The sequence below is a fragment of the Zalophus californianus genome, chromosome 16 (genome assembly GCF_009762305.2).
Source record: "Zalophus californianus isolate mZalCal1 chromosome 16, mZalCal1.pri.v2, whole genome shotgun sequence".
In the NCBI taxonomy this organism is placed as follows: Eukaryota; Metazoa; Chordata; class Mammalia; order Carnivora; family Otariidae; genus Zalophus; species Zalophus californianus.
In genome coordinates, this window is record NC_045610.1 from 61,020,014 (window position 1) to 61,044,291 (window position 24,278).

The following is a 24,278-nucleotide window of genomic DNA, read 5'->3' on the forward strand; positions in this document are numbered from 1 at the left end:
GGAGGGGCCACAGCGCAGAGTGCTTAACTTTTCTCTCCTCCTCTTCCCCACCCTCCTGCTTTTCCAGGAGACGTTCTCTTTCAGATGGCCGAGGTCCACAGGCAGATTCAGAATCAGTTGGAAGAGATGGTGAGGCTTCTGGGGAGGAAGGGGCAAATGCAGGGGGACAGGTCAGTCAGAGGTGAGGAGAAAGCGGGCTGTGTGCTTTGGCCATGTGTCCATTTGGGAACGTTGTGTCACCGTGTGGCTGCACTCAGAAAGATGGGGACAAACCCCAGGCCCGGGACAGAAGTCACATAATGGGGAGGTGACTCATCGTGGGGGCCAAGGACAAACAGAAGCAGCCGGGAGGAAAGGGCGCAGGCCACACGGGATCTCATGCTCCACGCAGGGACACGGGGTGGCGGGCCTGAGGAGCACACACGTGCCCAGATTCCAGGCCCAGCCAGGACCCAGCAGGTCTAAAGTGAGGGGTCACTCGGGCCCCTCCCAGTTTGCTCGTGTCAGCACCGGAGAGCAGAGGGGGGGATGGTGGGGAGCAGTTTCTGTGTCTGCCCTGGGAAGCCGAGCCCCCGACAGTGTCCGAGGCCAGGACAGTCTGACGTCCCCACTTCGGTTCAGCGCTCGTTCCTGGAGCCTTCTGGCTCCCCAGGCCCCGCCCGTCTGTGCAGGCTCATTGGCTCAGGGAGCAGACGGGCCCCTTGTCTCTCGGGGTGGCCCGTGTCTGGGGCGCCGTGGTGACCGTCCACCTCTCCTGGGAGGGCCCCCCCCACCCACCTCGTGCCCTGGCCTGTGTCGTACTCACTGCCCATATGTGTTCTCTCCACGTCCAGCTGAAGTCTTTCCACAATGAGCTGCTCACGCAGCTGGAGCAGAAGGTGGAGCTGGATTCCAGGTACCTGAGCGTAAGTAGCCAACACCTGTCTGGTCGCCCGCACTGCTCCCCCTCACGCTTGGCATCTCTCGGGTGGTCAGCTCGCTGCGAGCTTCCCATCCTGCAGGTTCCCTGGCCCTCCCCATGCCTGCCCGTCTGGGACTGAGCACAGCGTGTGGGGGAGGCCGGCTCGTCCGGTGCCCTGCACGCCCAGTTCTGGTGCCCCCACAGCTCGCCGCCTTCCGTAGTGATGATGGCACGGCGCTGCCCCCCGCAGAGCCTGCACAGACTCCGTCTCTGTGACCTGGAGGCCTTGGTGCCCCGTCCCTATGCCGTCACCTCTCCCCAGGGCCAGAGGGGCCCGAGGTGCTGTACTCTGTCAGGGCGTGCGATCTATGTTCACAGGAGGCGCCCTGACTCTCGGTGACGGGGGAGGGGGAGAGGCCCAGTTTCCGTGTGTGGGACCATAGGGCCGCCGCAGGAGGGTGAGGCCTGGGTCAGCTGTGCTCCCCCCTCAGCCTGCAGCCAGGTGTTGCCGGCCGCCCTTGGGGCCGGGCTGGCTGAAGCTGCGCAGAGAGCGGGAAGGGCCGTCGGCTCATGGGTCTGTGTGTGGCGTCTTTGACTCTCAGGCCGCGTTGAAGAAATACCAGACAGAGCAAAGGAGCAAGGGTGACGCACTGGACAAGTGCCAGGCTGAGCTGAAGAAACTCCGCAAGAAGAGCCAGGGCAGCAAAAACCCGCAGAAGTACTCGGACAAGGAGCTGCAGGTAGGACTCGGGCCGGCCGGTGCTGCAGGGCCACGCGGGGCCTGCTGTCGTGACACCGGCGGCCCCTTGAGCGAGCAGTGCCGAGGAAGCGCTCCCCTCCCAGGGCCCTCTTGGTGGACCTGGGCAGAGCCGGGCTCCGTTCTCCTGGTGGTTTTGGGGCAACGAGTACGTCCCATCCTAGAGCTGGCAGATGGCCGGCATGGTCCTGCGGCCCCCCTGCCCTGCTCCCGGAGCCTCGGTGGGGCGCCGGAAGCCTTGCTGCCAAAGGAGCAGAGACCCCAAGGACATCTTCTTGCTCTGTCTTCTGGATTCTGCCCCCAGGACTGGACCCAGAGCCTCCATAGGGCGACACTGGCCGGTCGGGCGTCTCAGCGGCCCGAGAGGCAGATGGCACGGGAGGGTGTGGGAGGGCCCGCCCTGGTGTGGCCTCCCTCACCACTGGGCCCAGCATTGCAGACACCGTGTGCGGAACGGGCCAGGGATTTGGGACAGTGTGGCCCCAATACACCTGATTCACCCGAGCCCCCTGGCCAGTAGACACAGATCAGGCCCATAATACCTGCTGCCTGAGGCCCCGTGTAACTCAGATAAGGAGGAAAGACAAAACAGCTCCCCAGCCGCTTCGGGGGTGGGGGGAGCCCCATGGGGCCGGGCACAGGCGTGAGCCCCTCATCTCCTGAGTCCCCACCCTTGGTGCCGGCTGGGTTGGCAAGCCTTGAGGTGCGCCGTGCACCCCCGCTCTCCCCCACATGTGTGCGTCTCCCTAGGTGGGGCATGCACCCTGCACCGTCCCCGAGCGCGGTGCCGGCGAGCAGCCCACCGGGTTGGGCGCAGGGGCCTGGCAGCATCAGGTGAGAACCGTCACCTCGCATGCAGAGCACCATGGCCTAGTGAGGGGAGCGGGGGTGCCAGTTGTCCGGGGCAGCGGTGGGACAGCGCCTGCCGTTCTCAGCATGCCTTTCCCGCATCAGGCGCATTCTTATGCCATGCTCTTGTCTCCATCACACCCAGTGACTGCCCCTAAGCTGTCATCGCTCTGGAGGCCTGTGCCCCTGAGGCTGTCCTGGGGGGGCCCTTACTGGCCGAGTCAGATCTAGAAGTGGGCTGTGAGGCTGAGGGGTGGAGAAAGCCACACTTCGCTGGATGTCTCCGTCTCGTGTCCCCCCCCACAATGTGTTTTGCCATTTTGCTCCCTGAAAGCTCGATCCTGAATGGCGCCCCTGCCCCCTGGAGGCCAGGAACCCCCTCGGCACAGGTGTGTTTGCACCAGAGCTCCCTCTGGGGGGCCCTGGGCTGACCGGGTGCTGGGGACACACAGGCCGGCTCGTCTAGGCTTCAGCCACCTGCCAGGAGGGGCTGGGAGCCTGCACACCCCCCCCCCGAGGCACTTTTTTTTTCTCTTGGATTCAGCTTTGAAATACGTTCACGTGCCATAGAAGGGACAAGGGGCAGCTTTGCGTGTGGCCATCCGTACGGCTAAGCCGCGGTCCCCACGCTCCATTTTAGAGGGTTTCCAGCACCCCAGAAAGGAAGAGTCTGCCTATCAGTGGGCAGCCTTCCCCCCCCAGGCAGCCAGTGACCTACTGTCTGCAAGTGACTCGGCCCAGTCTGGGCATCACGCGTGAATGGAGTCACCACTGTGTGGTCTCCTGCACGTGGCCCCTCACACTCAGTTCTCGAGGTTCATGCACCTTGTGGCCTGTGCAGTGCTTCCTTCCCTTTTATGGCCGTAAACGTGGAGGCTGTGTCCTGAGCGGGGCCTGGGCCCTGGACCAGCGGACCTGCCCTGTGACCAGCCTGCTGGGGGCCGTCACGAGCACACTTGCAGCTGGAGGGTAGCGGTCGCGGCAGGATACTGGCTGGCAGGTCCTGCGCCCAGGGTGGGGGGGCGGGCTGGGTGGAGGCCAGACACAGGGGCTGGCAGCGTTGATGGCATTCACTCCTGCTCCACAGGGAGCCTGAGATTCCGTGTCTGCGGAGTCTAGAGACTGCTACATCTGGCTCCCAGCCGCCCATACCCCTCAGTGCTCCCTGCTCCGCTCTGGACCCGGGGCCTGCAGAGCCAGAGGGGGGGGATTTGCTTCCTTAGCTGGGCAGGGCCGGAGGGGGACCTGGTTGGGGCTTTTCATGCACTACTCTTGCTGTGCTGGAAAATTGGAGGCTCTTTTCTCCCTGAACGGGGTCTCCCCACAGTGCCCCAGTTGGTGAGCTGGCCACGTCCACCGTGGCCTCCTGGGGCTCCTCCTCAGAGATGTGCGACTGCTCTTTCTTCCCACGTCTGAGGGTCACCCCCTGACCGAGCCCCCCCCCCCCCCCCCGTGCCCGCAGCACAGCCAGGTGACGTCCCCTCCTCCCTGGGCTCCGTACAGCAGCACCTATCACCCACCGTGTGGCTTGCAGACGCCCCCGGCTGGCCCCGCCCCACCTGGGCCCTGCTGTGAGGCCCCAGGCAGTCAGGTCTGGATTCGCACCCCGGCTTTGTGTCCCTTACATGGGGTGTGGTCGCGGCGGGCTCCAGTCGCTCGCTCAGCTTGCCTGCCCGTTTATGAGGTGGGGTCTTTTCCTCCTCCCACGCTGACGCTGACCTACTGGGATTCCCCTCCCTCTTTCGTGCACCTGCTCAGAACCTTCTCCTCTGGCCAGCTTTTGGTCTTCTGCTTCTCCAAACCCCTCTTCTTTCTCTGTTGGACCCATAACTGTCCAAGGGTTTTATTGTGATTGCCCCCAAGTCACTGAGCTCCTTCCAGGGAGGGCTGGGTCCTGTGTCGCACACGTGTCCCGTGTGGTGCCCAGCCTGGGGTGGCCGCACCGTGACAGCCAGGATGTGCCCGGTGAGTTCAGTTTCCTTTCTTGAGGATGGAAGGCAAAAGGGCTGTTGAACCAGCACGTAGAACTCCGAGAAGCCGGGCCAGGACATCCTCCGAGCCCTGCGCCCGCGTCCGTGCTGGCTCGGATGGGCTTCCTGGTGCGCTCCAAGCTGGCAGGAGGCCCGCTAGCCACCTGTCCGGGGTGGGTGTTTCTTTTTTTTTTTTTTTTTAAGATTTTTTATTTATTTTATTTATTTGAAAGAGAGGGACAGAGACAGCGAGAGAGAGCACAGGCCAGGAGAAGACGGAGAAGCAGGCTCCCCACTCAGCAGGGAGGCCGACGCGGGGCTCGGTCTCAGGACCCCGGGATCATGACCTGAGCTGAAGGCAGTCGCTAAACCGACCGAGCCACCCAGGCGCCCCCGGGATGGATGTGTCTGACCCGCCCAGTGGCCCTGCTGAGATGCCCGCCTGCCTGGGTACCTGTGGGCCCCTTGGCACGTGGGGCTCTCCATGCTGGTGGCTGCAGGCCTTGCCAAGCCAGCCAGGAGGCAGGGTCTGACTTCTGCTTGGAGGTGCAGCTGCCAGCCTGGGAGGCCCACGGTCCTTTCGGAGTGACCAGCCTCCTTCCGCACACTGCTCCCTGGGATAGTGGGTTTTGCTCTAGAGCTGAGGTCCTGTTGGAGACTCTTCCGTGAGGAAGGGTGAGGCCCTCCTCTGTCTCCTTCTCGGTTTTGTGGCGCGCCTGGCCCCGGCTCTCCCACAGTCCTGCGGGCCGTCCCCGTGGCCGCGTGTACCATGTGCTCCCGGCTCTTCACTCCTGCGTGTCCCCCTGCGCAGTTTGCAGGGGGCTTTAGCATTGTCCCCAGCCCTGAGGAAGAGCTGGGAGAGGCAGATGGGCCCCCATGGTGTTACAGGGACGGGGGTGTGGGGTCCCGACCTGTGTGTGGGCTCCTGGGGCTGTACCCTTGGGCTGAGAGGAAGGAGTAATGACCCCAGGGAAGGGGAGTGACCTGGGCTCCAAACAGCTGCTGGCCTTTCCCCTGCTCAACTCTTGGGGGCTCTCCTCTCCGCAAGGCCCCTCAAGGGGGCAGGGGAGGGGGGCCTGGGCCATATGCCGCCTGGTGGGCTGTGTGTGCAGGTGGAAGCAGGTCCCGCAGCCCATGACTCATACGGGGGCCCCTCCCGGGGGTCCTCAAGCTGCATCAAAGCCCCTGCCCTGATGGGCCCCTCCTGGCAGAGCAGGTGGCAGGTGGCATGCCCAGACTGCCCGAGCCTGGGCGACTGGCTTTCGCACGGGAGGACACTATGGCCAGGAGGCATGTGGTTTCAGGCAGGGGCTTGCTCAGTGCCGCGGAGAGGTGGGTCGTCTCTCATGAGACCCGATTGCTGGGATCCCCTGTGTGTCTTCTAGAACCCCCAGCCCACATGTCCTGCCTCCCAGACTTGAGTTCCGTGTGTGCAGAACACTCGCCGGGGGAGAGTGGTGAGGCTACCTGCCGGGCAGGGCCCAACGCTCACAGCTCCTCGGGCAGCTCTCTGCCCTCCGGGAGGCCGACTGGTCAAGGGCGCCCACACACCTTGTCTTCCCCCAAGGCCCCTGAGCTGTGTGGCCAGTGGCCAGGCTGTGCCAGAGCAGGGGGCCCTGCCCATGGAGTGGAGCTGTTTGGGGTGGAGGAAGGTAAAGTTGATCAGACCTGCCCCAGAGAGAGCAGAAGACCGAGAGTGTCCGTTTGTCCATCAGCGGTGGGCTCCCTGTGAATGGGACTGGGTCAGAGCTAGCCATTTTCAAGAACTGCCGGTAATTGAAACTGTGTTTTGGGATTTCCATGAAGAGAACTGATTTTGATTATAGGTCAGGCAACAGGCGCTCGGAGGCATTTGGGGCACTAACTAGGACGAGGGCTGCGTCTGGGAGTAGGGAAGGCACTACGTGCTGTCCCCACAGCCAAGCCAGACCTCCAGCTCCACACCACCCATCCGTGTGGAGGGCGCCGTAGGGCACGTGGTCAGTGGAGGACGTGCTGCGTGTCTGGCGGGGTGACAAGCCTCGTTTGGTGACCCTGCCCCTTTGGCCCTCGGCATGTCCGCTGGGCCTGTGTCCCCTTCCCCAGGCACGCAGTGTGAGCGGTTCCACTGTGGCCTGCGTCAGGGTTCTCAAAACTTCTGGGTGATTCTGAAGAGCTGCCAGTCCCACTGGGCAGCTCCTGGTCCCAGGGCTTCTGAGTGGCTTGTGTGGAAGTGGCAGATCCTATAGGGCCCGCGTGACAGTGTCCCCTGTTTTTATTTCATTTGTCCCCAGCCCTGGCCCAGCTCTGACGAGAACAGGACTGAGTACAGGCAGGAGACCTCACCTTTCGATGGGGGGTCATGACTGATAGAAAATCCAGGGGTGCACGTTGGGTGTGCGGTGGGCTGGGGTCACAGGGAAGCAGTGTGTCCCTCCCAAACTGTATGCAGGCTCCATATGCTGAGAGAGGGGCTGCCAAGACCCCAAGCCTTTCAAGGCCCCAGAGGCAGAGGGGTGGAGCCCGGCCCGGGGTCACCCAGGTGTGGGCCCAACCTGCTTGCCCGAGCACAGTGGGCCACGGCCATCTGGGGTTCTCAGGCAACCTGGCCCTTGGAGCCCCTGATCCGGGCAGGGTCTGGCTGTTGGGGAGAGCAGCGGGCGCTGGGGGCCGGGGTTGCCAGGGTGCTCAGAGGTGCAGGGAGTGTCCAGCCAGGCCCAGGTCCCTCTTCTGTTCCCTCCTCCCGGGCCACGCAGCCCTAGCTGGCTGGTTGTGCTGGAGGAGAGAGGTCCAGCGGGTTCCTGAGCGTGGTGCCAGCCCCTGGGCTGCCTCAGAGGCCGTGGGGCAGAGTCCTCCCCGTGGCGGCAGTAGGCTCTCCTTGGGGCCTTCAGTCACTTCGCTTCCTCTCCCTGCGCTCGCGTGTTCCGGAAGGCACACGCATCCAGATCTCAGTCTGAGAAAGGGGAAAATTTGTTCTATTTAAAGGGACGTGTAATTAACAAAACAAAAACAAAATAACCATAATTTAGACCTTCAAAAAAGATCATGGCAGAGGCTGGTCCCATTAACGTGTGGAGTTTGACGCGGTGCAGGTGGTTCGAGCCCTTTAGGTGCCTCCTGTTCTCGTGTTTAAAAAACTCTTCTACCCCGAAGGCAGTCTGTGGACAAGTCTGCGGGGCAGCCACGGTGCGGGCGCTCTCCCGCCTGGAGGCACGTCAGCCGGGTGTGAGAAACCAGAGTCCACGGCGCCCTCCCGGAGCCCGTGTGTCCAGAGGTGGCATCGGGGGGCACGGCGTTCCCGGGGCAGCTGGGGGAGGACGCTCTGCCCCTTCGAGCCTGTCGGGCCACGTGGGCCATCTCGGCTCCCACTTCTCCAGATGGAGCTGTGCACAGGCTGCGGCCTTGGCGCTGACTTGCACGGCCTGTGAGTGACTTGGGGTATCTTGGGGTGTCAGAGAGGCAGGAGTCTGGGGGACAGTGTCGGGTGTGCGCTCCTCGCCATCTCACACCCAGGCCTGGCCGCGGGAAAGATGTAAAAAAGCAGCCCTTGGTTTTAATAATTTGTTGTAGTAATTTAATAGTTTTTAAATAATATATCCTCTTTGAAGTTGTCTAGAGCGTTGCTTCGATGTGTGATCGCTGTGAAAATATTAGTGAGATGCGTCATGTTTTTTTCCTGTTAAGTCTGTAAAATCAGGCATGGATTTTGAACTGCAGAACCTCCATGGCCACGGGAGGCAAGGGCAGCCATGTGGGGCCATGTCGGGCCGTGCCAGCGTGGGTGGTGTGGTTCAGCCCCTCCACTTACCAGAGGAACCGAGACCCAGAGGCCTTTGCAGCTCAGCAGGGGTCACCTGGCAAAGCAGGTGCTAAAACCCAGTCTCTGATTTCCTTCAGGCCCAAGGGGCAGAGCTCCCCCCAGCCCTGGGTGATGTGGGTCTTTGAGGGCTGGCATGCTCCAGGGCCTTGGCTCAGGTTTGCGGAGACCCCTCCCCTTGGGTCTTGGGGACATGCTGATCTGCAGGCCTTAAGCCTTTGTCAGAGCATCTGGCCCACTGGTGAGGACCCAAGCAGCCCCCTGCTCTTTTCCTGGGCCTCTGGGCACATGGGACACTGGGCGTGTAAGGGTCCTCAGGCAGGGCATCTGCAGTTGGGGTCTGCTAGTCACGGACCCCCTTGCCGATCTGATGACAGCTCTGGGTTCTTTTGCCAGAAAATGGAAACCCCGGGGCTCAAGGAGCTGAACGGCCAGCCCTCCCACCACATGCCTGTGGGCAAGATGAGACAGTGGCCCCAGCCCTGAGTCTTGCTCAGGCCTCTTGGGTTTAAATGAAATTTTAAGGGTTCTCCAATCCACTGAACTGCTGCCGTGGCCCCCAACCACGTCCACGGCACCCTCCCCCGCCACGCCCGCGTCCCCAGAGATTGAGGCTGGCTGAGGCTTCATCTGAGCAGTGGCGGCGTTCCTGTTCTGTGCCTGGTGCGGGGTCCATCCCACCAGGGAGGGGACACGGGCCTGGTCAGCAGGTAGCCAGTCACCGATGCGACGTGGGTGTTAGATATTTGGCGTCCTTTCCTGAACATCACAGCCCGTGGGGTTCCTTTGTTGTCTCCTGGGAATAATCGTTCCCAGCAGGAACAGCTGAGGGACAAGAATTACGCTCTCATTCATGAGCTGCGGGGACCTGAAGGGGCAGCCTGGGGTTCTTGAGAAACGTGGGAACGCCCCCGCCGCGGCCATATCAGACGAGAGAAAGCAGAGCGCTCGTTTGTTCTTGGACGCCCCTCCCCGCTCTGAGTCACTGCTTGCTTCGGAGAGGAGACATGTGTTCAGATCACTTTTGTCTTCTCGGATTACAGGGCTGTTCAGCCCAGGGTGACTAAGTGGGAGCATTCTGGGGTCTTAAATGCTCTCGGCTGGGTGTTTCTATAGCGCGGTCACCATAGCACCGCTGAGCCAGGAGCAGGAAAGGCAGCGAGGGTGGGAGTGAGGAGCCGGCCTCAGCGCCCGCCCGCCCGCCCGCCCGCCCGTGGCAGGGACAGGCTCGGGGCCATTTCCAGCAGCTCAGTCATGGGAGGTGCAGGGCCAGGCGGTGTTCTGTCCGCCACACTTTTCCAGAGAGCCCCAGCACTCCCCCACGTTTGGGGTGTGGGCGTCCTTGCCCACAGAGCAAGCCAGCGTGGCCCGGGCCCTGTGGGTGGGGCGTCCCCCACTCTCTGTCCCCCTCGAGGAGTGAAGCTCCTCGGTTGGTCCAGGTGTCCAGGATCTGCCCAGTGAAGTTGTGGTCTCTCTCCACAAGGAGCCACATCCAGGAAAAGGAGGTCGGGAAAGCCAGCTGTCATTCCTCCACAGAAGTGGCAGCCCCGTGTCCCAGCCGGTGACGGCAGTGCCCAGGCTGGGCTGCTCAGAACAGCTGGACGGCCCAGGGGCCCGTGGTGGAAGCCGTCGGCTGCCCCTGGTCCTCAACGCCCCACCCAGGGCTGGCTGCCCCGGGGCGTAGCTCAGAAGGCTCTCCCGCCAGCTCCCCAGGAGGCGTGGTCCCCGGGGGGTTGGGGTGCCCCCCAGCTCCTGCCAGGGCCCTGCTCCCCACCTCAGTCCCGTTCCCCCCCAAGACCTGCACTGCTCCCAGCCGTTCTTGGAGCTTGTTTGAATAAATGGAAATCTTAAAAATAAAACACCACTCCCTCCCCCGGCACGGGAGGCTGGCAGACCCTGCTAATGAGGCCAGTGCCCTGCGCCGCACGGGTCCAGCGCTGCTTTCTCTCCACTCCTGGGAGCGGGGAGCGCTGCCGCGAAAGACATACCACAGCCTAAAAACCCAGAAACCATGTGTAGGTCAGACAGCGGGGCCGGCTTGGGGGCTGTGCGTGCTCAGGGTGAGCAGACCCAGGGGGCCCCGCGTCCTCGTTTCCGCCCTGTCTATGCTAACCGTTCACAGTGGCCCTTCTCCTTCAGAGTCCCCGCTAGGTGACAGTGGTGTGGAGGCCAGCACTCTGGGCGAACTCCCTGCATGAGGCCACGGTCCCATCTCTGTGTGTTAGCTCTTGCCCAGGCTTGCGGTCTCCGCATGCCTGGCCCACCCCCAGCCCGCCACCCTCCCAGGCCTGGCCACTGCTGAGTGGGTGGGGACGCTAGAGCAGCCCCCAGGGACAGGGGGACGTGGTGGCACGAGGAGAGGGGGGGATTGGGCGTCTCCCTGGGGGGTTAAACCCTGATCTCCTGGAACCTTGCAGGGGCTTCTCAGGGGGCTCTCGGGCACCGAGGTAAGCCGAGGAAGGCGCCCTTGCTGTGGCCCACGTGTCCCTGACAGGCCCCTGGGGAAGGGTGGGCTGGCCATGGGTCAGAGCGCATCAGCACTGGGGCCCTAGGGGTGTGCGTGCCCTGCGGGTGCACGTGCCCCTTCCAGGCCCTTCCATCCAGAGGGTGTTCTCTCCCGGGCCTCTGTGCTCTGCTGTCCTCCCAGGCGCCTCGTGGGGCTTGTGGGAGGGGCTGTGGTTGTGAGTGGCCCCCCACTGCTGGATTCCTCCCCATGAAGCTCAGCCTTGCCCACTGTGCCCCGCCCGGCTCCAGGCTTGCTCGCCCACTTCCCAGAGGAGCTGTAGGGCGGAGGAACTGTGCGGGGTGGGGGAGGCAGAGCTGGGGGAGCCGAGAGCCCGCCAGGGGGGTCTCTTACCTGTGCCCAGGCCTCTCCCAGGCCGGCGGGGCTTGCTTCCCAAGAGCCATCCTGGGTCCCCTCAGGCACACCGGCGGCGGCGGAGCCCGTGGCTGCCCGGGAGGCCCAGGGCCTGCTCCTTGAGGCTGTGGCCTCAGTGCAGCTGCCGGCAATGGGCAGGCTATTTGGAGCCCCTTTTAAGCTGCCCTCTCCAAGGGGCCAGTGGAGCTCAGGGTGGTGAGGTGGGTGGTGTGCGGGGCAGAGGGAGGGGGCCCTGGGTTTTGGTGGCAGGCTGGGCAGGCCTGGCCTTGGGGTAGTGTGGCTACTTCACGCTGGCCGAGCCCGTGTGCTGGTGGCCAGTTGGGGACAAGCCACACCCACAGGCTGGTCCTCGGCCCTCCAGCTGAGCGGCTCGCTGCCGGGCAGGGAGGCGGCAGGAACAGCCTGTTCTCCGCGCCTCCTCCTGGCGCCCACCTCCACTCAGCACCGCCCACCCACGCTGAGTCAGAGCCGGTGGGGGAGGCGCCCCTCGGGTCAGGGAAGACCCCAAGGCCACAAAGACCGGCCCCAGCAGCAGTGCCTCCCCGTGTGGGCAGTGGCCCCGGGGTGCGGAGGGAAGCAGCCAGAAGGGACTCCCTTCAGGAACGGCCAGGACCCCACAGACCCCATCACACACACACTGACGGGGCTCTGCAGACCCCAGCGCCGTGTGTCTGGGGTGCTCCTGCCTCCCCGTGATGGCTGCCTACAGTCTTGAGGGTGCTTTGTTACCAAAAGTTTCCAGCCTGCAAAATCAGAATGTTCCAGCATGCCCCAGCATCAAGCAGTGTCTCCTGCATTCTGTGCCCACCCCCGCAGGATTTGGGTGTGAATTAGTCATTCTCAAACACATCGTGCCAGGCGAGCTTTCCTGGTCCACCAGCAGGGTGGTTTCAGATGCCTGGAATCAGGATCCATGGGAGGTGCCGTGATGCCACCAGGCCTCATGATCTGCCAACATGGTCCACACGTGTGTGGGGCAAGGGTCGGGGGACACGAGCTCCCCGGGGAACAGAGGCCCAGTGGGGCGTGGAGTTGCCCTGCTGTCACTCTGCCCGTGCCCTGTTGGCCCAAGCGGGTCGTCGCCAGGCCCCAGCTGTGGGCCGGCCGGCCGTGCACTCCACCCCCCATGGGGTTGCCCAGAGCTGGGAGTGATCCTGTGTTGCCCTGTCAGCAGCTCATGTGTGCCCCCCACACTCTCTCCGCCCCCCCCCCCCCCCCAGTACATCGACGCGATCAGCAACAAGCAGGGTGAGCTGGAGAACTACGTGTCGGATGGTTACAAGACAGCCCTGACGGAGGAGAGGAGAAGGTTCTGCTTCCTGGTGGAGAAGCAGTGCGCCGTGGCCAAGAACTCCGCCGGCTACCACTCCAAGGTGAGGTCTGCTGGCCGCGGGCCCACGTGGGCAGCAGTGGGCCGTGTCTGGTGGCCGTCGGGGGCGTGTCCGCTGTTGAGCTGTGTTGAAAGGAACACCGTGCATTTCAGATGCCCCTGGGGACAGCGTTCTAGTAGGAGAGTCACCGGTCAGACGCCGCAGATGTCTGGAGACTGGTTAGAAATTTTGCTAGTGCTGTTTTGAGGACAGTGGCAGGAGGCTGGCTCCTCGGGGAGGGCTGCAGTGCCAGGGAGCCCCTCGTAGAGGATCCCGAGGAGCCCCTGTTTAGAGCCCATAGTCGGGAGCTGGGGAGGGAGCAGATCTGTCCGCTGGAACATTCCAGAACATTCCAAGAGCTCAGCAGATGAAGCTAGGCAGCTGAGTTTGCATCCTTTTTCCACAAAGAGGTCTGCGGATCAGCGGGGTAAATGCACGTTCACACACGTGCACTTGTTAGGAGACATGTTCTGCGGTCCCCACGGTCTGGGCTGCGTAGGAGAGAGACGCCCTCCCTCCGCAGAGAGGCTCTGCCTCCTGCTCCTGCCCGAGGGCCCGCTTCCAGGTGCGAGGCAAGGACAGGGAAGGACCTGCGTCCCCTGTGGGAGCTGGGAGGGCTCCCTGGGGCAGCCGCCCGGGAGCTGCCGTGGAGGCAGCTCTTGGAAGCAGCTGTGAGCTGCCTAGCAGGGGCGGCTGCATGGCCCACACAGCTCCCGGCTGCGCTGCGGTGGGTGGCGGCGCCCTCTGGCGGCAGCCAGGCCCCACGGCAGGTCGGGGAGGATGCGGGCTCCTTGGTGTGGCAGGAGGGACAGAGGGCAGAAAAGCCGTTGTCACTGTGCAAGAGGTGACAGCTGACCTCCCAGGGAGCTGGATGCAGCCCTCCCAAGCGGATCTAGAGGGACCCAGGGGCCGGGGCACCAGGGCAGGCCCCCCCCAAGGCTCTTCCCTGCAGCAGGCCACCAGGCATCTCCCTGGCAGGTGGGTCCAAGCCCCACAGACACGTTTCATCACCAGGTGGGAGCCCTGGGTTGGCCGGTCATACCAGCTGTGGGGCCCTTCCGAGAGCCACACCCTGACCCTGGGGGGGCCCCCGTTTGGTGCCGGGTCCTTGTGGCCTTGTCACCACCACCCAGACCTATCGACCAGTTAGTTACCTCAGCCAGGGTCCGGGTTAACATTTTGGGTTTGGGCCGTGGCACGCAGAAGCAGCGCCAGATGTGTGCAGGAACAGGTATATGGCTGTGTTCCAGGCAAACTTGATTTACAAAACAGGCGGCCAGCGCCTGGGCCACGGTTTGCTGGCCCTGGCCTCAACCAGCACGCAGTAGAGGGTGTGGCCTGCTCACAGGGCCTTTCTCCAGCTTCTTCCACATTTCCCACACACATGCCCCCTCTGTGCCCAGACACCGGTCAGAGCGGGGAGAGGCAGTGAGGGCCGAACAGCCCCTTGGGAGGTCTCGGGACAGTGATTGCCCCGAGCTAGGGAGCACTCCACCCAGGGGAGTTCCAGGCTCTGCAGTGGCACACGGGTGACACCGTCTGCTACAGGTCAGGTAGACACTTTGGCCAGACAGACAGGAGGGAGGGCACAGCTGCCCTCAAACCCTGGACAGGCCCATGCAGTGGGCACCAGACCCCAGCTGGGCTACAGGGAACCTCAGGCTGGCACCCCACTCGGCTGTCCCTCATTCTGGGATTCCTCGCCGGACCCGTGGCTTCGTCATCTCTTGTTAGGCCCTGTGCTCGTCCGGCTAGCTGCGCCCTGGGCACACCCCAGTGCACACCGGAGGGACAGCTGGGCTCTCGGACCCCTGGGTTGGGGACAGGGACAGTTAGCACCTTGCATCTACCAGGTACCACCTGATGGGGTCTTGCTTTCCTGCATCCTTCCGCAGCTTGGCTTGACCACGGCTCGTGACCCCAGGATGACGTTCTCTCCAGGACCTCATGGTTGCCCATGGAGCGTCTGTCCCTTTTTCCTTCTTTGGTGGCCCCCGCCCGGGTTGGACCTTCGTTTTTGTCTCAGCCCTGGTGGCCCCATGACTGAATGGCTTATGGCAATAGCCTGCCTCTTTCCCAGGTCGGGGGTCAGGGACCCCCAGGTCCCCATCTGGCTGAGTCACCACCTGCTGTGGAGCAGCCGTGAGCCTTTGAGCCTTAGGCAGGTGTGCCCCTCCTGAGTCGGGGAGTGTCTCTGGGGCCAGGCCCTTGTGGCCCTGCGGGGACAGCCCCCTGCCGCGTGCCCAGCCCTGACCCTGCCCTGTCCTGCTTCCTCTGCTTCAGGGCAAGGAGCTGCTAGCACAGAAGTTGCCACTGTGGCAACAGGCCTGCGCCGACCCCAACAAGATCCCAGACCGCGCGGTGCAGCTGATGCAGCAGATGGCCGGGAGCAACGGCTCCGTCCTCCCCAGCGCCCTGTCGGCCTCCAAGTCCAGCCTGGTCATCTCAGACCCCATCCCGGGGGCCAAGCCCCTGCCGGTGCCCCCTGAGCTGGCCCCGTTTGTGGGGGTGAGTCCGCGGCCTCCAGCAAGCTTTATGGGTGTGGAAGGTTGGCCCCCACCCTTGCACTGGGGTAGCCGGGGTGAGAGGTTCCCACGCCGGCCTCGCCTGACCAGGCCCTCCCACGACGCCACCCCCCCCCACCCCCCGCCTCTTCTCCACAGCGGCTGTCTGCCCAGGAGAGCACGCCCGTCATGAATGGCGTCTCGGGCCCCGATGGTGAGGACTACAGCCCCTGGGCCGACCGCAAGGCCGCCCAGCCCAAGACCTCGTCTCCTCCACAGTCCCAGAGCAAGCTGAGCGACTCCTACTCCAACACGCTCCCCGTGCGCAAGAGCGTGGCTCCGAAGAACAGCTACGCAGCCAGTAAGGGCTCGGACGTGCCCCCAGCCCCCAGCTGTCATGTCATACCCGAGGGGAGGTCGGGGAGGCCTCCCCCAGAGCCCCGAGCGTGTGCGTGCCCTGGCGCGGCCCCCTTGGGCCCCCGGTGAGATCTCTGTCCTGGACCCTCGGGCTTTGCCTGGCTCCCCTCAAGTCGAACACGATCGGGCGGGGCTGTGCCAGGACCTCTGGGCTCAGCCTGTGATGGGAGCACGCGGGCGGTGCTTGGCAGGGCTGTAGGGGGACAGTGGGGCGGCCCCCTTCTCCCGGCCCGGCTCCCTTGGCTCTGCCATCCCGTCCCCTGAACGGCACCCCACTCCTTCCCCCGGCTGGTGAGGGTCTGCTGATGAGCACATGGGAAAGCCGAGGTCCAGGCCCAGAATGCCTCACAGCTGGTGAGCGCTAGGTCTGCAGCTGGATCCGCCTCTGCAGCATCTGGGTCCTCCCCACATGAGCGTCCCCCTCCAGGCCCCCCGGGGCCTTCTAGCAACTTCCCGTCAGGGGGCTGAGCCGGCAGGAGGACGAGCACATCCCCTCACTCCTACCCTGTCGTCCTGGCAGCTGAGAACAAGACCCTGCCGCGCTCCAGCTCCATGGCGGCCGGCCTGGAGCGCAACGGCCGCATGCGGGTGAAAGCTATCTTCTCTCACGCGGCCGGAGACAACAGCACCCTGCTGAGCTTCAAGGAGGGAGATCTCATCACCCTGCTGGTGCCTGAGGCCCGCGACGGCTGGCACTACGGGGAGAGCGAGAAGACCAAAATGTAAGCGTCCGCAGGCCGCCCCCTCCCAGCCAGCTGTCGGCCTGGGCCCAGATCGTCTGCCTCCTGACCCTGCGCCCTCAGACGTCCTGGCGGCTCGGGGTCCTTTCCAGACTCGTCAAATCTCGGCAGCACAGACCGTCTCTCACCAGCCTGTCACCCTCACCGCCCGTGTCACCCACTTGGCCCAGAGCCCCGCACGCACACGCCGCGGCCCGTCTGGCACCTTCCCTGCTGCCGGGTGTGCGGCTTCCCAGTTGGCAGAGGCCAGCCGTCCGCCCCAGGCCTTCTGCTGCCCAGTCTCCTCTGATCAGCCTGTGTGCTGGGGCATCGGGTCACAGGACCTGTGTCTTCATGGCTTAATTCAACCCCCGTGGCCCCGAGGCTCTGCCAGGCTCTCGTTCTCACGCCACCGCGGGGCTGCCCTGGTCAGGAGCCGCCCCTTCCCCCGAGCATCACTGTCGTCCGGAGGTGGCTTGGTGGCGAGATGGAGACTCGCAGCTCCTGCCCATCGTAGCCAGGGACGGAGAGGCTGGATGCAGCTTGGCTCCCGCCCCCGGGCGGCCACCATCTGGGGAGGGGGTGACAAGGAGCGGGGAGATGGCCAGGACACGTCCTTCCCAAACGGTGCCCCCGCCTGCCCTCCAGACCGCTGCTCTGCTTTGTCAGTGCAGCCGGAAACCGGCCCTGGCCGCCTGGGTCGTGGGAGCTCTGCCGGTGGTGCCCAGCCTCCCGTCCAGGGCCCGTTGCGTGCCCGGGGTGCAGGGTGGGGTCTGCTGTCTCTCCGAGCACCTGCTTGTGTTCACTGGACAGCCGGCTGCAGCCAGGCTGGGGAGCCGGGGGCACCTGGCCCTGGCACCCTCTTCACCCGTGTTCTCTCCTCCAGGCGGGGCTGGTTTCCCTTCTCCTACACCCGGGTTCTGGACAGCGATGGCAGCGACAGGTTGCACATGAGGTGAGCGCGCTGACCCGGGCCGCTGGCCCTTTGCTCTGGGGAGGTTGCCACGAGAACAGGGCGCTGTGGGTCTGTGAGCCGCCCCCGCTCTCTGCTCAAAGGGCTTGGCCGGGCAGTGCTGCCCCCACACCCAGCAGGCTGCGTGTTGAGGCTCCTGGGGGGCGTGGGTGCAGGCCACTTTGTGAGGAAGGGTCACCGGGTGCTCTGTGGGGTGGGGCTTCCCTTGTCCCCCACTGGGCCTGGGAGCACACCCTGCTGTCGCCTCCCTTGGGCAGGCTGTGCGGGGCCCCCGTAGGGGCTGAGCGGTGCCGGGAGGACTGGGGTTGGGGTGGGGTGCACAGGCTTTAGGAATTTCCTGCCGCCACACCTTCAGGCCTGGTTCCACTGGCTCAGTGAGGCTGCAGCCCCTCGTTAGGCCTTCTTGAAGGGTCCGAGGGAGGTGTGGGGAAGGTGGAGGGTTGGCTGGGGTCCTGGGGGCCGGGGTTGAGCCGGCCCCTAAGGCCCTGCCCCCACAGCCTGCAGCAGGGGAAAAGCAGCAGCACGGGGAACCTGCTGGACAAGGAAGAGCTAGCCCTCCCGCCCCCCGACTACGGCACAGCCTCCCGCGCCTTCCCTGCCCAGGCAGCCGGCACCTTCAAGCAGAGGCCCTACAGTGTGGCCGTACCTGCCTTCTCCCAGGTGAGTGCCGCGGAAGGAGCCCCAGAAGCGGCTTTCCTGAAGGTCAGGGTGGCCCCGCTGCCTGGCCTTCCCTCCGGCTGGGGCATCGGTGGCCTTCAGGCCTCCCACCTCGCGGGGAGCCTGGGCTTCGGGGAGGACTTCGTGTCTGGGAGCCCCCTCCCTGAGGCTGTTGGGCTCTGGCAGTCACGGTCCGAGCGTGGACATGAGCACTTGCATCCGAGGCCTGGGATGTGGCCAGAGGCTTCTTGTTGGTGTGTCTCTGGGCCTCAGGAGGCAGGGCTAGGCACTCGTGCCCAGGTCACCCAGTACCAAGTGGCCAGAGGCAGGAGGTCAAGGCCTGGGTCCCAGGTGTGGGTCCCCAGTAGAGCCCCTGGAGCGTATGATGGTGGTTTTGAAGTCTAGGTGGGGTCAGGGTGTGAGCGTGGACGGTACGGCTCTGAGTGGGAAGGTTCATAGGTTGTAGGAGCCCAAGGCTTCTGGAACGTTTGTCTGCTGTGGCTGTGTTGGGAGTAGGGGCCAACAGCTTTGTTCTCGGTTGCAGTCTTCAGGACTGAGCCCCGACTTGAGGGTCAGCCCCCTAGCCCCCGGAAAGGGGCAGAAGGGGAGTTTCTCTAAGATGTGGGCAGCAGGGGTGATCACCTAGGTCTCAGCCTGCCCGGGGCTGTGGTGAATGGTGGTGTAGGTGGGTGAGGTCCAGGAAAGGCCTCACTCAGCACCGTCCTGAGCAGCCTTGCCCCCACCCTTCCTGTGAGGTGGCTGTAACTGGCACGAGTGAGGTGCTGTGCGCGAGGCAGCTGTCTTCCAGGAGCTTACAGTCAGGCAGAGTGAACACGAAGGTTGAGACAACTATACGGTGAGAAGGACCAGACTGGGGAGGTATAGCTGAGGCCCTGGGATGGAACCTTCCAGAGAAGGTGAGGCTGGTGCTGGTGCTCAGGGCAGCAACAGGCAGGAGGCCAGTCCAGCTTGGGAGAGGCGTGGCACCTTGCGGTCATGGGTGCAGCCTGCCGGGCCGGAGACGCTCCAGCCCCGTCCACCCCCACCAGGACACAGCTGGCTGAGCCTAGGCTGGCCTGGCCACTGCACACTGCTCCCACTTCCCAGTGTCCAGGTTTGGTTTTGGCGTGGAGACAGCTGAGGAGGGTGTCCCCAACGGCCCTTGATGGCCCTAGGCCAGGTCGGCAGAGCCGTGGTGGCGTCCACAGCCCCTCCCTCAGCCCCACAGCTGGGGCACTGTCGCTGGTGTCTCGGGGTGCAGGGGCACACTCTGCCCAGGGACTGGCCCAGGCTGGCTTCCCCGCCTGGCCCTCACCCCCTCCCTGCAAGTGTCACTGGTTCCCGGGGAGGCCCCCCTACCTGCTCCAAGACTTGCCAGGTAGTCCCAAGCTCACCTGCCTTAGTGCTCTTACCAGGTAACCCGCAGGTGACCACAGGCCCCTGACCGCTCACCACGGGACGTGTGTGTGGAGGGGGTCATCAGGGGATGTGTCTTGCTTGTGCCCGTGAGTGTGAGCTCATACCATCCGTGGTCTGCTGCTGGCCGGATGAGGAGATGCCCCCATGCATTTGGGATGTCACTGCTGTGCACAGGGGAGGGGCCCTCCACACCCACGGCTGCAGGCAGTACCGCACACACGCTCTGGGGTCAAGGGCGGTGCGCCTAGTCTCGTCTCGTCCCGCAGACCCCTCCTGGCCCCCAGGACCCCCACCCTAACCTGGGTTGCCCTTCCTCCCCAGGGTCTAGAGGACTACGGAGCGCGGGCTGTGAGCAGGTAAGGGGCTTTCACACTTGTCCTTGGGAGTTGTGGGTGGGTGGGGCCGGCCCCCTCACAGACCCTCCGAGGCCTGCTCCGTGGGGGCCGGACTGGAGACTGCGGAGGCCCCGCTCTGGGTCAGGGCAGGCGGGGCCCAGCGTGCCTGTTCTCCCTGCCCCTCACTCGTCTGAGTGCTGGGGGTGCTGGGGCAGGAGCCCGCGATCCCAGGGTACTGCGAGCCGCCTTCGTGCTCCGACCCTGGGTGGGTGGGAGCGCAGCCTGGTCCTGTGCCCGCCGCAGCTGCCAGGGCTCCCGGTCGTCTAGCCTCAGCCCGGTGCTTTCCCTGCTCTTCCTCGTCCCGGCTCGGGGTTGGGGGGGCGGGGGTGCTGCTTCCGTACCTCCTCCGGGGCCAGGCAGCCAGCCGACCCGCAGCTGCCGCAGGAGAGGCGTGCGGCCCTGCAGCGTCCTGTGCTTTGTCCCACAGCGGCAGCGGCACGCTGGTGTCCACGGTGTGAGGGCGCTGACCACGGGCAGCCGCTGCTCGGAAGAGCCCCCCCCACCTGTCTGGCCTCCATCGGTTCCCTCCTCTGCTCTTGTTGGTTTGTTCTCGGGTTATTTTTCTTTCTCGCCTGCCCTGTCCCGCCTCTTGGTTGGTGACCCCAGACTCTGAGATCCCCCAGGGTCCATGGTGCTGCCCCATCTCTGCTCCCCGTTGTTTACACGCCCCCAACCCCATGTGTCCGCCAGGCGGGAGCTGCTGGCCAGGCAGTGGGGGCCAGGCAGCCTCACGTCTGCTCCGCGGCTGCCATGTCCACGACGCACTGTCCCTTTCTGAAGGCTCATCGCGAGCCAGGCCTAAAGTTTGAAGAAAAAGAAAAATCTTAAAAAAAAAAAAAAAAAAAAAAGGGAAAAAAGAAAAAAAAAAAAAAGAAAAGAAAAACAGGAAAAGGAGTTTCTTTCCTGACAAACAAAAGCAGATCTGCATGGACTCCGGTGTGCGTACTGTTACTCCTGCATCTGACTCCCCCCAGCGACGCGGACACCTGTGTCAGGGAAGGGGAGGCTCAAGGCCCCAGGCGCCCCCTCCCAGGGCCGCACCGATGGGCGGACGGGCTCGTGCCAGCCGGGGGGCCTCCTGAGGAAGCGGGCCGCTCCTGTGAGGGAGGCCATGGCCCCCGGCCCCGTGCGGCCCGGCAGCCGGGCCCCTGAGCGCTTCCTTCTCCGTGGATGCTTGGGCCGGTGTCCAGACCAGAGCGCGGGCAGGCGACACCCCCAGGGCCGGGTGACCTCGCGCGGTGCCAGGCGGGGGCGGGCAGGCGCGGCCCCTTGCGGACTTTCCAAAGAGCTCCAGAGACCACCCCCCCCCCCACGTGTTCTGGAAACCAGTGGACAGCCTTGTGAGGGAACCGTGGCCCCCAGGCCGCGAGGCTCTGGTCCTGGGGAGGGCGGCTTTGCGCCCGCCACCCCGGGGGGCAGGGGGGCAGGAGGCAGTCCCTGCCCCCGTCCTCCCTAAACGCTCTCGTCTTTTTGTGTGTCTTGGTGACTTCCGAAGCGGACATGCTGGACTCTGCGGCTACTGGTTTGGCCTCTTCACACCCTGAATCTGGGGCGGGAGCCGGGGTGCAGCCCCGCCCGGCCCCTCCCGCCACGGGAGCCCCTGCCAAGCTGTGGACGCTCCTTTTTCTGACATGATCTAACAAAACCCTCTGCCCGCTCTCCTGTGGACTGGGAGTGTTTGTGAGAGAAGCAGCTCAAGACACAGACCCGTTTTATATTTAAGGAAAACACAAAGCCAGAACGTGGACCCATGTACAAAGAGCCTTCGTGTTGGTGTTCTGATTTTGCTAAAAGATCTCAAATCCAGGGGATTCCATGCTCAATGGATGAATGTAGACACAAAACTGCGACACTCGTATGAAGATGTTAAGTGCTCAAAATATTTTCCTGTTTCCTTTCCTCTTTTTTTTTTTTTTAATCTGAATTGTGCCCTGTACTGCAGTCGTTTGAATAAAAGTTTTATTTATTGCACTGAGCTGGGTGTGGTGCTTCCTTCCAGGCTCGCTGTGTAGATCTGGGCGGCCTCAGCGAGCCAGCCTCCGTCCAGGGACTGAGATGCGCAGACAGACAACGCAGTCACTGTCCTCTCGGGGGGCTGGGCCACGTGGGCTGATCGGGGACGCCTGCCGTGGGCAGCCCTTTCCTGCACCTCCCTGCGGCTACCCCGTGGCAGGGCCACGTGCCCCTGGCAGGGTCCCCCCATCCCCCCACCCACCCACCTGCACCAACAGAGCCCTTGTGTTTCCTTGCAGCGCCGATGTGGAAGTGGCCATATTTTGAGCTGACCCTGACTAGAGTTAGTAAGTTGCCCTGGTTTTCTCATGCTGGTCGGTCTGCCTTCCCAGTGGTTCTGCAGACCCTCTGGCCTCGGCCCTGGCAGGTGGGGACTGGGCACGAGGGTCTGCTGAGCCTGCCTCTGCTCTGGGCTCTGGGCTTTTCGCTTCCTCTTGGATTGCTCTTCGGGCTCTGGGATTTCCTCCCTCTGTCTGGAAGCCTGTGGGCCTGACTGGCTGCGCCCCTGCACCCGCGGCCCCTCCCTGCACCGCTGGGCATGGTCCGGCCCTGGCCCTCTGCCTGGGTCTCCTGCCTCTGTGGGGCGCTTCGGCCACAATCAGGGGGAAGCCCAGTGATCAGCCGGGAGGCCAGCTTTGGGCTCCTTTGGCCGGGTGTCCCCTCGGACCGGCCCCTGTGGGTGTGGGTCTGAGCCCGGCCTGGCCGGCTCTCTGGTTGGTGAGTACTGCAGCCCCTCGGAGGGCCGGGGACACCAGGGTCGGTCTTGGGGACAGCTCCGTGGCTCATGCCCACGTGGGCGTCTCGGGCACACCAGAGCAGGTGGACTCAGACTCCGCTGTCTGCTCTGCCTGGACTCACCTCGCACCTGCCCTGACGTGGCTCCACGAGGCTGCAGCAGGCTTTCCAGACCAGGCCTTCAGCCACCATGTGTGGGTGCCCTGGCTGGCCTTCTACAGCCCATCCTGTGACGGTCCCTTGCACTCAGCCCTGGGAAAGCAAGCGCCAACAGCGAACGAGGGGGAGCCCCGCACTCTGGGCCCCTGTGCCTGGGAGAGGACACACCGCTGCCACCTGTCCCCACCCCCACCCAGTCACCGAGAAGTTTGCCCCATGAAGCTGGCACCTGCATCCTCCGTACCCCACGGAGCACCCCAGCAATGTGGTCCTCCCCAAGGGCAGTGACTGCCCCAACAGGTCCTGGACTCACTCGCCTTTCAATGTGTCTGAGCTGCAGTGTGAGGAACTTCTGGAAAGTTCTGGAGACAAATGCTCCTGACATTTGGGGACAGGGTGGAAAGGCCTTCCCTGCCTCTAGGTTCCTCCTCTTCCAAGAGGCCCTAAGAGGCCTGCACCTCCCACCCCCACTGCCCCGGCAGCCCCCGTTGCTCTGGAGGCCAGCCTGGCCTCTGCCTGAGCCCTGGTCCCCAGTGTAGGGCAGTCCCCCGGCCCCCGGGGGTGCCGTGGGCATCCGCACCACGCCACCAGCTGGCTTCCCCGCCAAAGAACCAGCCCGGCCCGGAGACTGGAGATTCAGCCGGGTGGGAGTCAGAAGCCCCTGGGTTGGTTGAGGCGCCCCGGCCGGCTCTGCTGAGCTGTGCCCCCCGAGGTGCGGTCCTGGCGTAGAGCAAGGTGGACTCAACCCCAGGAGGGCCAGCATCCTGGAGGCATGAGAACCGCTTGTGCCTCAGAGGAGAACGTTCCGGAGAAAGTGGACATCTGCCCCAGCTGCTCTCCGCTCCTTCTGCTCCAGAGTCACGGGAGGATGGAAACCGCACCCCGAAACAGCTTTTTCACACTCATGCAGTGAACTCAAGACAGTTACAGGCCACTCCTTAAACCCACGCAAGATCTGAATGGGAAGGTGCTGGGCCTCGGCGCTCAGCACCCGCCCTCGGGCCTTAGGGTTTGCAGAAAGGGGGCCCTGCGGTGCCCCGAAGGGTGGCCCCTGGAACCCAGTACTGGATCTGCCCCCCACGGTGGGGTCCCGGCTTGGGAGCTAGCCACAGTCCTGCTCCGCTGAGTGTAGATCCATTCCCTGTCCCAGGGCCTGCTCCGGAGTCCTTGCAGGGGGTGTGCTCGGCGGTGGGGGGGCGGGGGGGGCGGGGCTGGTCACAGCCACGCCCGTGGGAGATGCCTGGACGGCTCCTGACTTGGAGCAGACCTGCCCTCCCGGGCCTGCTGTGCTCAGGTGGTTCCCCTCAACTGCACTTTGCTGTCAGGATGCTCGCTTCCTTGTGTCTTGGTGGTTTGTGGTCAGTGTCCGCCAATGGTGCTATTGGGAGGAAGCCTCTGTCCCTGGCGCGCTCCCCCAAGCAGTGACCTGTGTCCGTGGGACCAGAGACTCTGAGGTGGGCCTCGGGTCCGCATTGTGTCCTGTTGTGTCAGGTTGGTGTTGACCCGCCCAGGGTCACGCAGACGCCTGCCCTTGGGTAGCCCAGGAGCCCGCTCTTCCCCAGGAGGTGGTAGCCCCCCCCCCCCGCCCGGGGCCGCACCTCCCCGTGGTGCTGCAGGGTGGGCACACCCCAGCCAGAGGTCTCTGGCCGGGCCCCGGGCAGGGGCCGCGGAGGGGAGGCCCGGGGCGAGTTCAGCCCCTGCCCCTTTCCTCAGAACCCGCGGTGTTGATGATACCGTGCTCCACGGTCACGCGGTTTTGGGGAAGG

General features: G+C 64.4%; 1 protein-coding gene across 6 annotated transcripts in view; it reads left to right on the forward strand.

The window, feature by feature from the left end:
- BAIAP2 (BAR/IMD domain containing adaptor protein 2) overlaps positions 1 to 24,278 on the forward strand; it is a 66,650-nt gene that overhangs the window by 40,191 nt on the left and 2,181 nt on the right. For 2 of the 6 annotated variants that reach the window (XM_027626038.2, XM_027626037.2), the window contains exons 4-13: positions 68 to 129; positions 834 to 905; positions 1,504 to 1,641; positions 12,372 to 12,524; positions 14,805 to 15,029; positions 15,185 to 15,386; positions 15,963 to 16,164; positions 17,048 to 17,116; positions 17,632 to 17,794; positions 19,532 to 19,566. In XM_027626038.2, coding sequence (XP_027481839.1) covers positions 68 to 129; positions 834 to 905; positions 1,504 to 1,641; positions 12,372 to 12,524; positions 14,805 to 15,029; positions 15,185 to 15,386; positions 15,963 to 16,164; positions 17,048 to 17,116; positions 17,632 to 17,794; positions 19,532 to 19,566 — 1,321 coding nt within the window. Of the gene's footprint in view, positions 1 to 67; positions 130 to 833; positions 906 to 1,503; positions 1,642 to 12,371; positions 12,525 to 14,804; positions 15,030 to 15,184; positions 15,387 to 15,962; positions 16,165 to 17,047; positions 17,117 to 17,631; positions 17,795 to 19,531; positions 19,567 to 20,032; positions 21,619 to 21,857; positions 21,906 to 24,278 lie in introns of those variants that run through there. The other 4 variants (XM_027626036.1, XM_035724597.1, XM_027626034.2 and 1 more) reach the window with 4 other exon arrangements.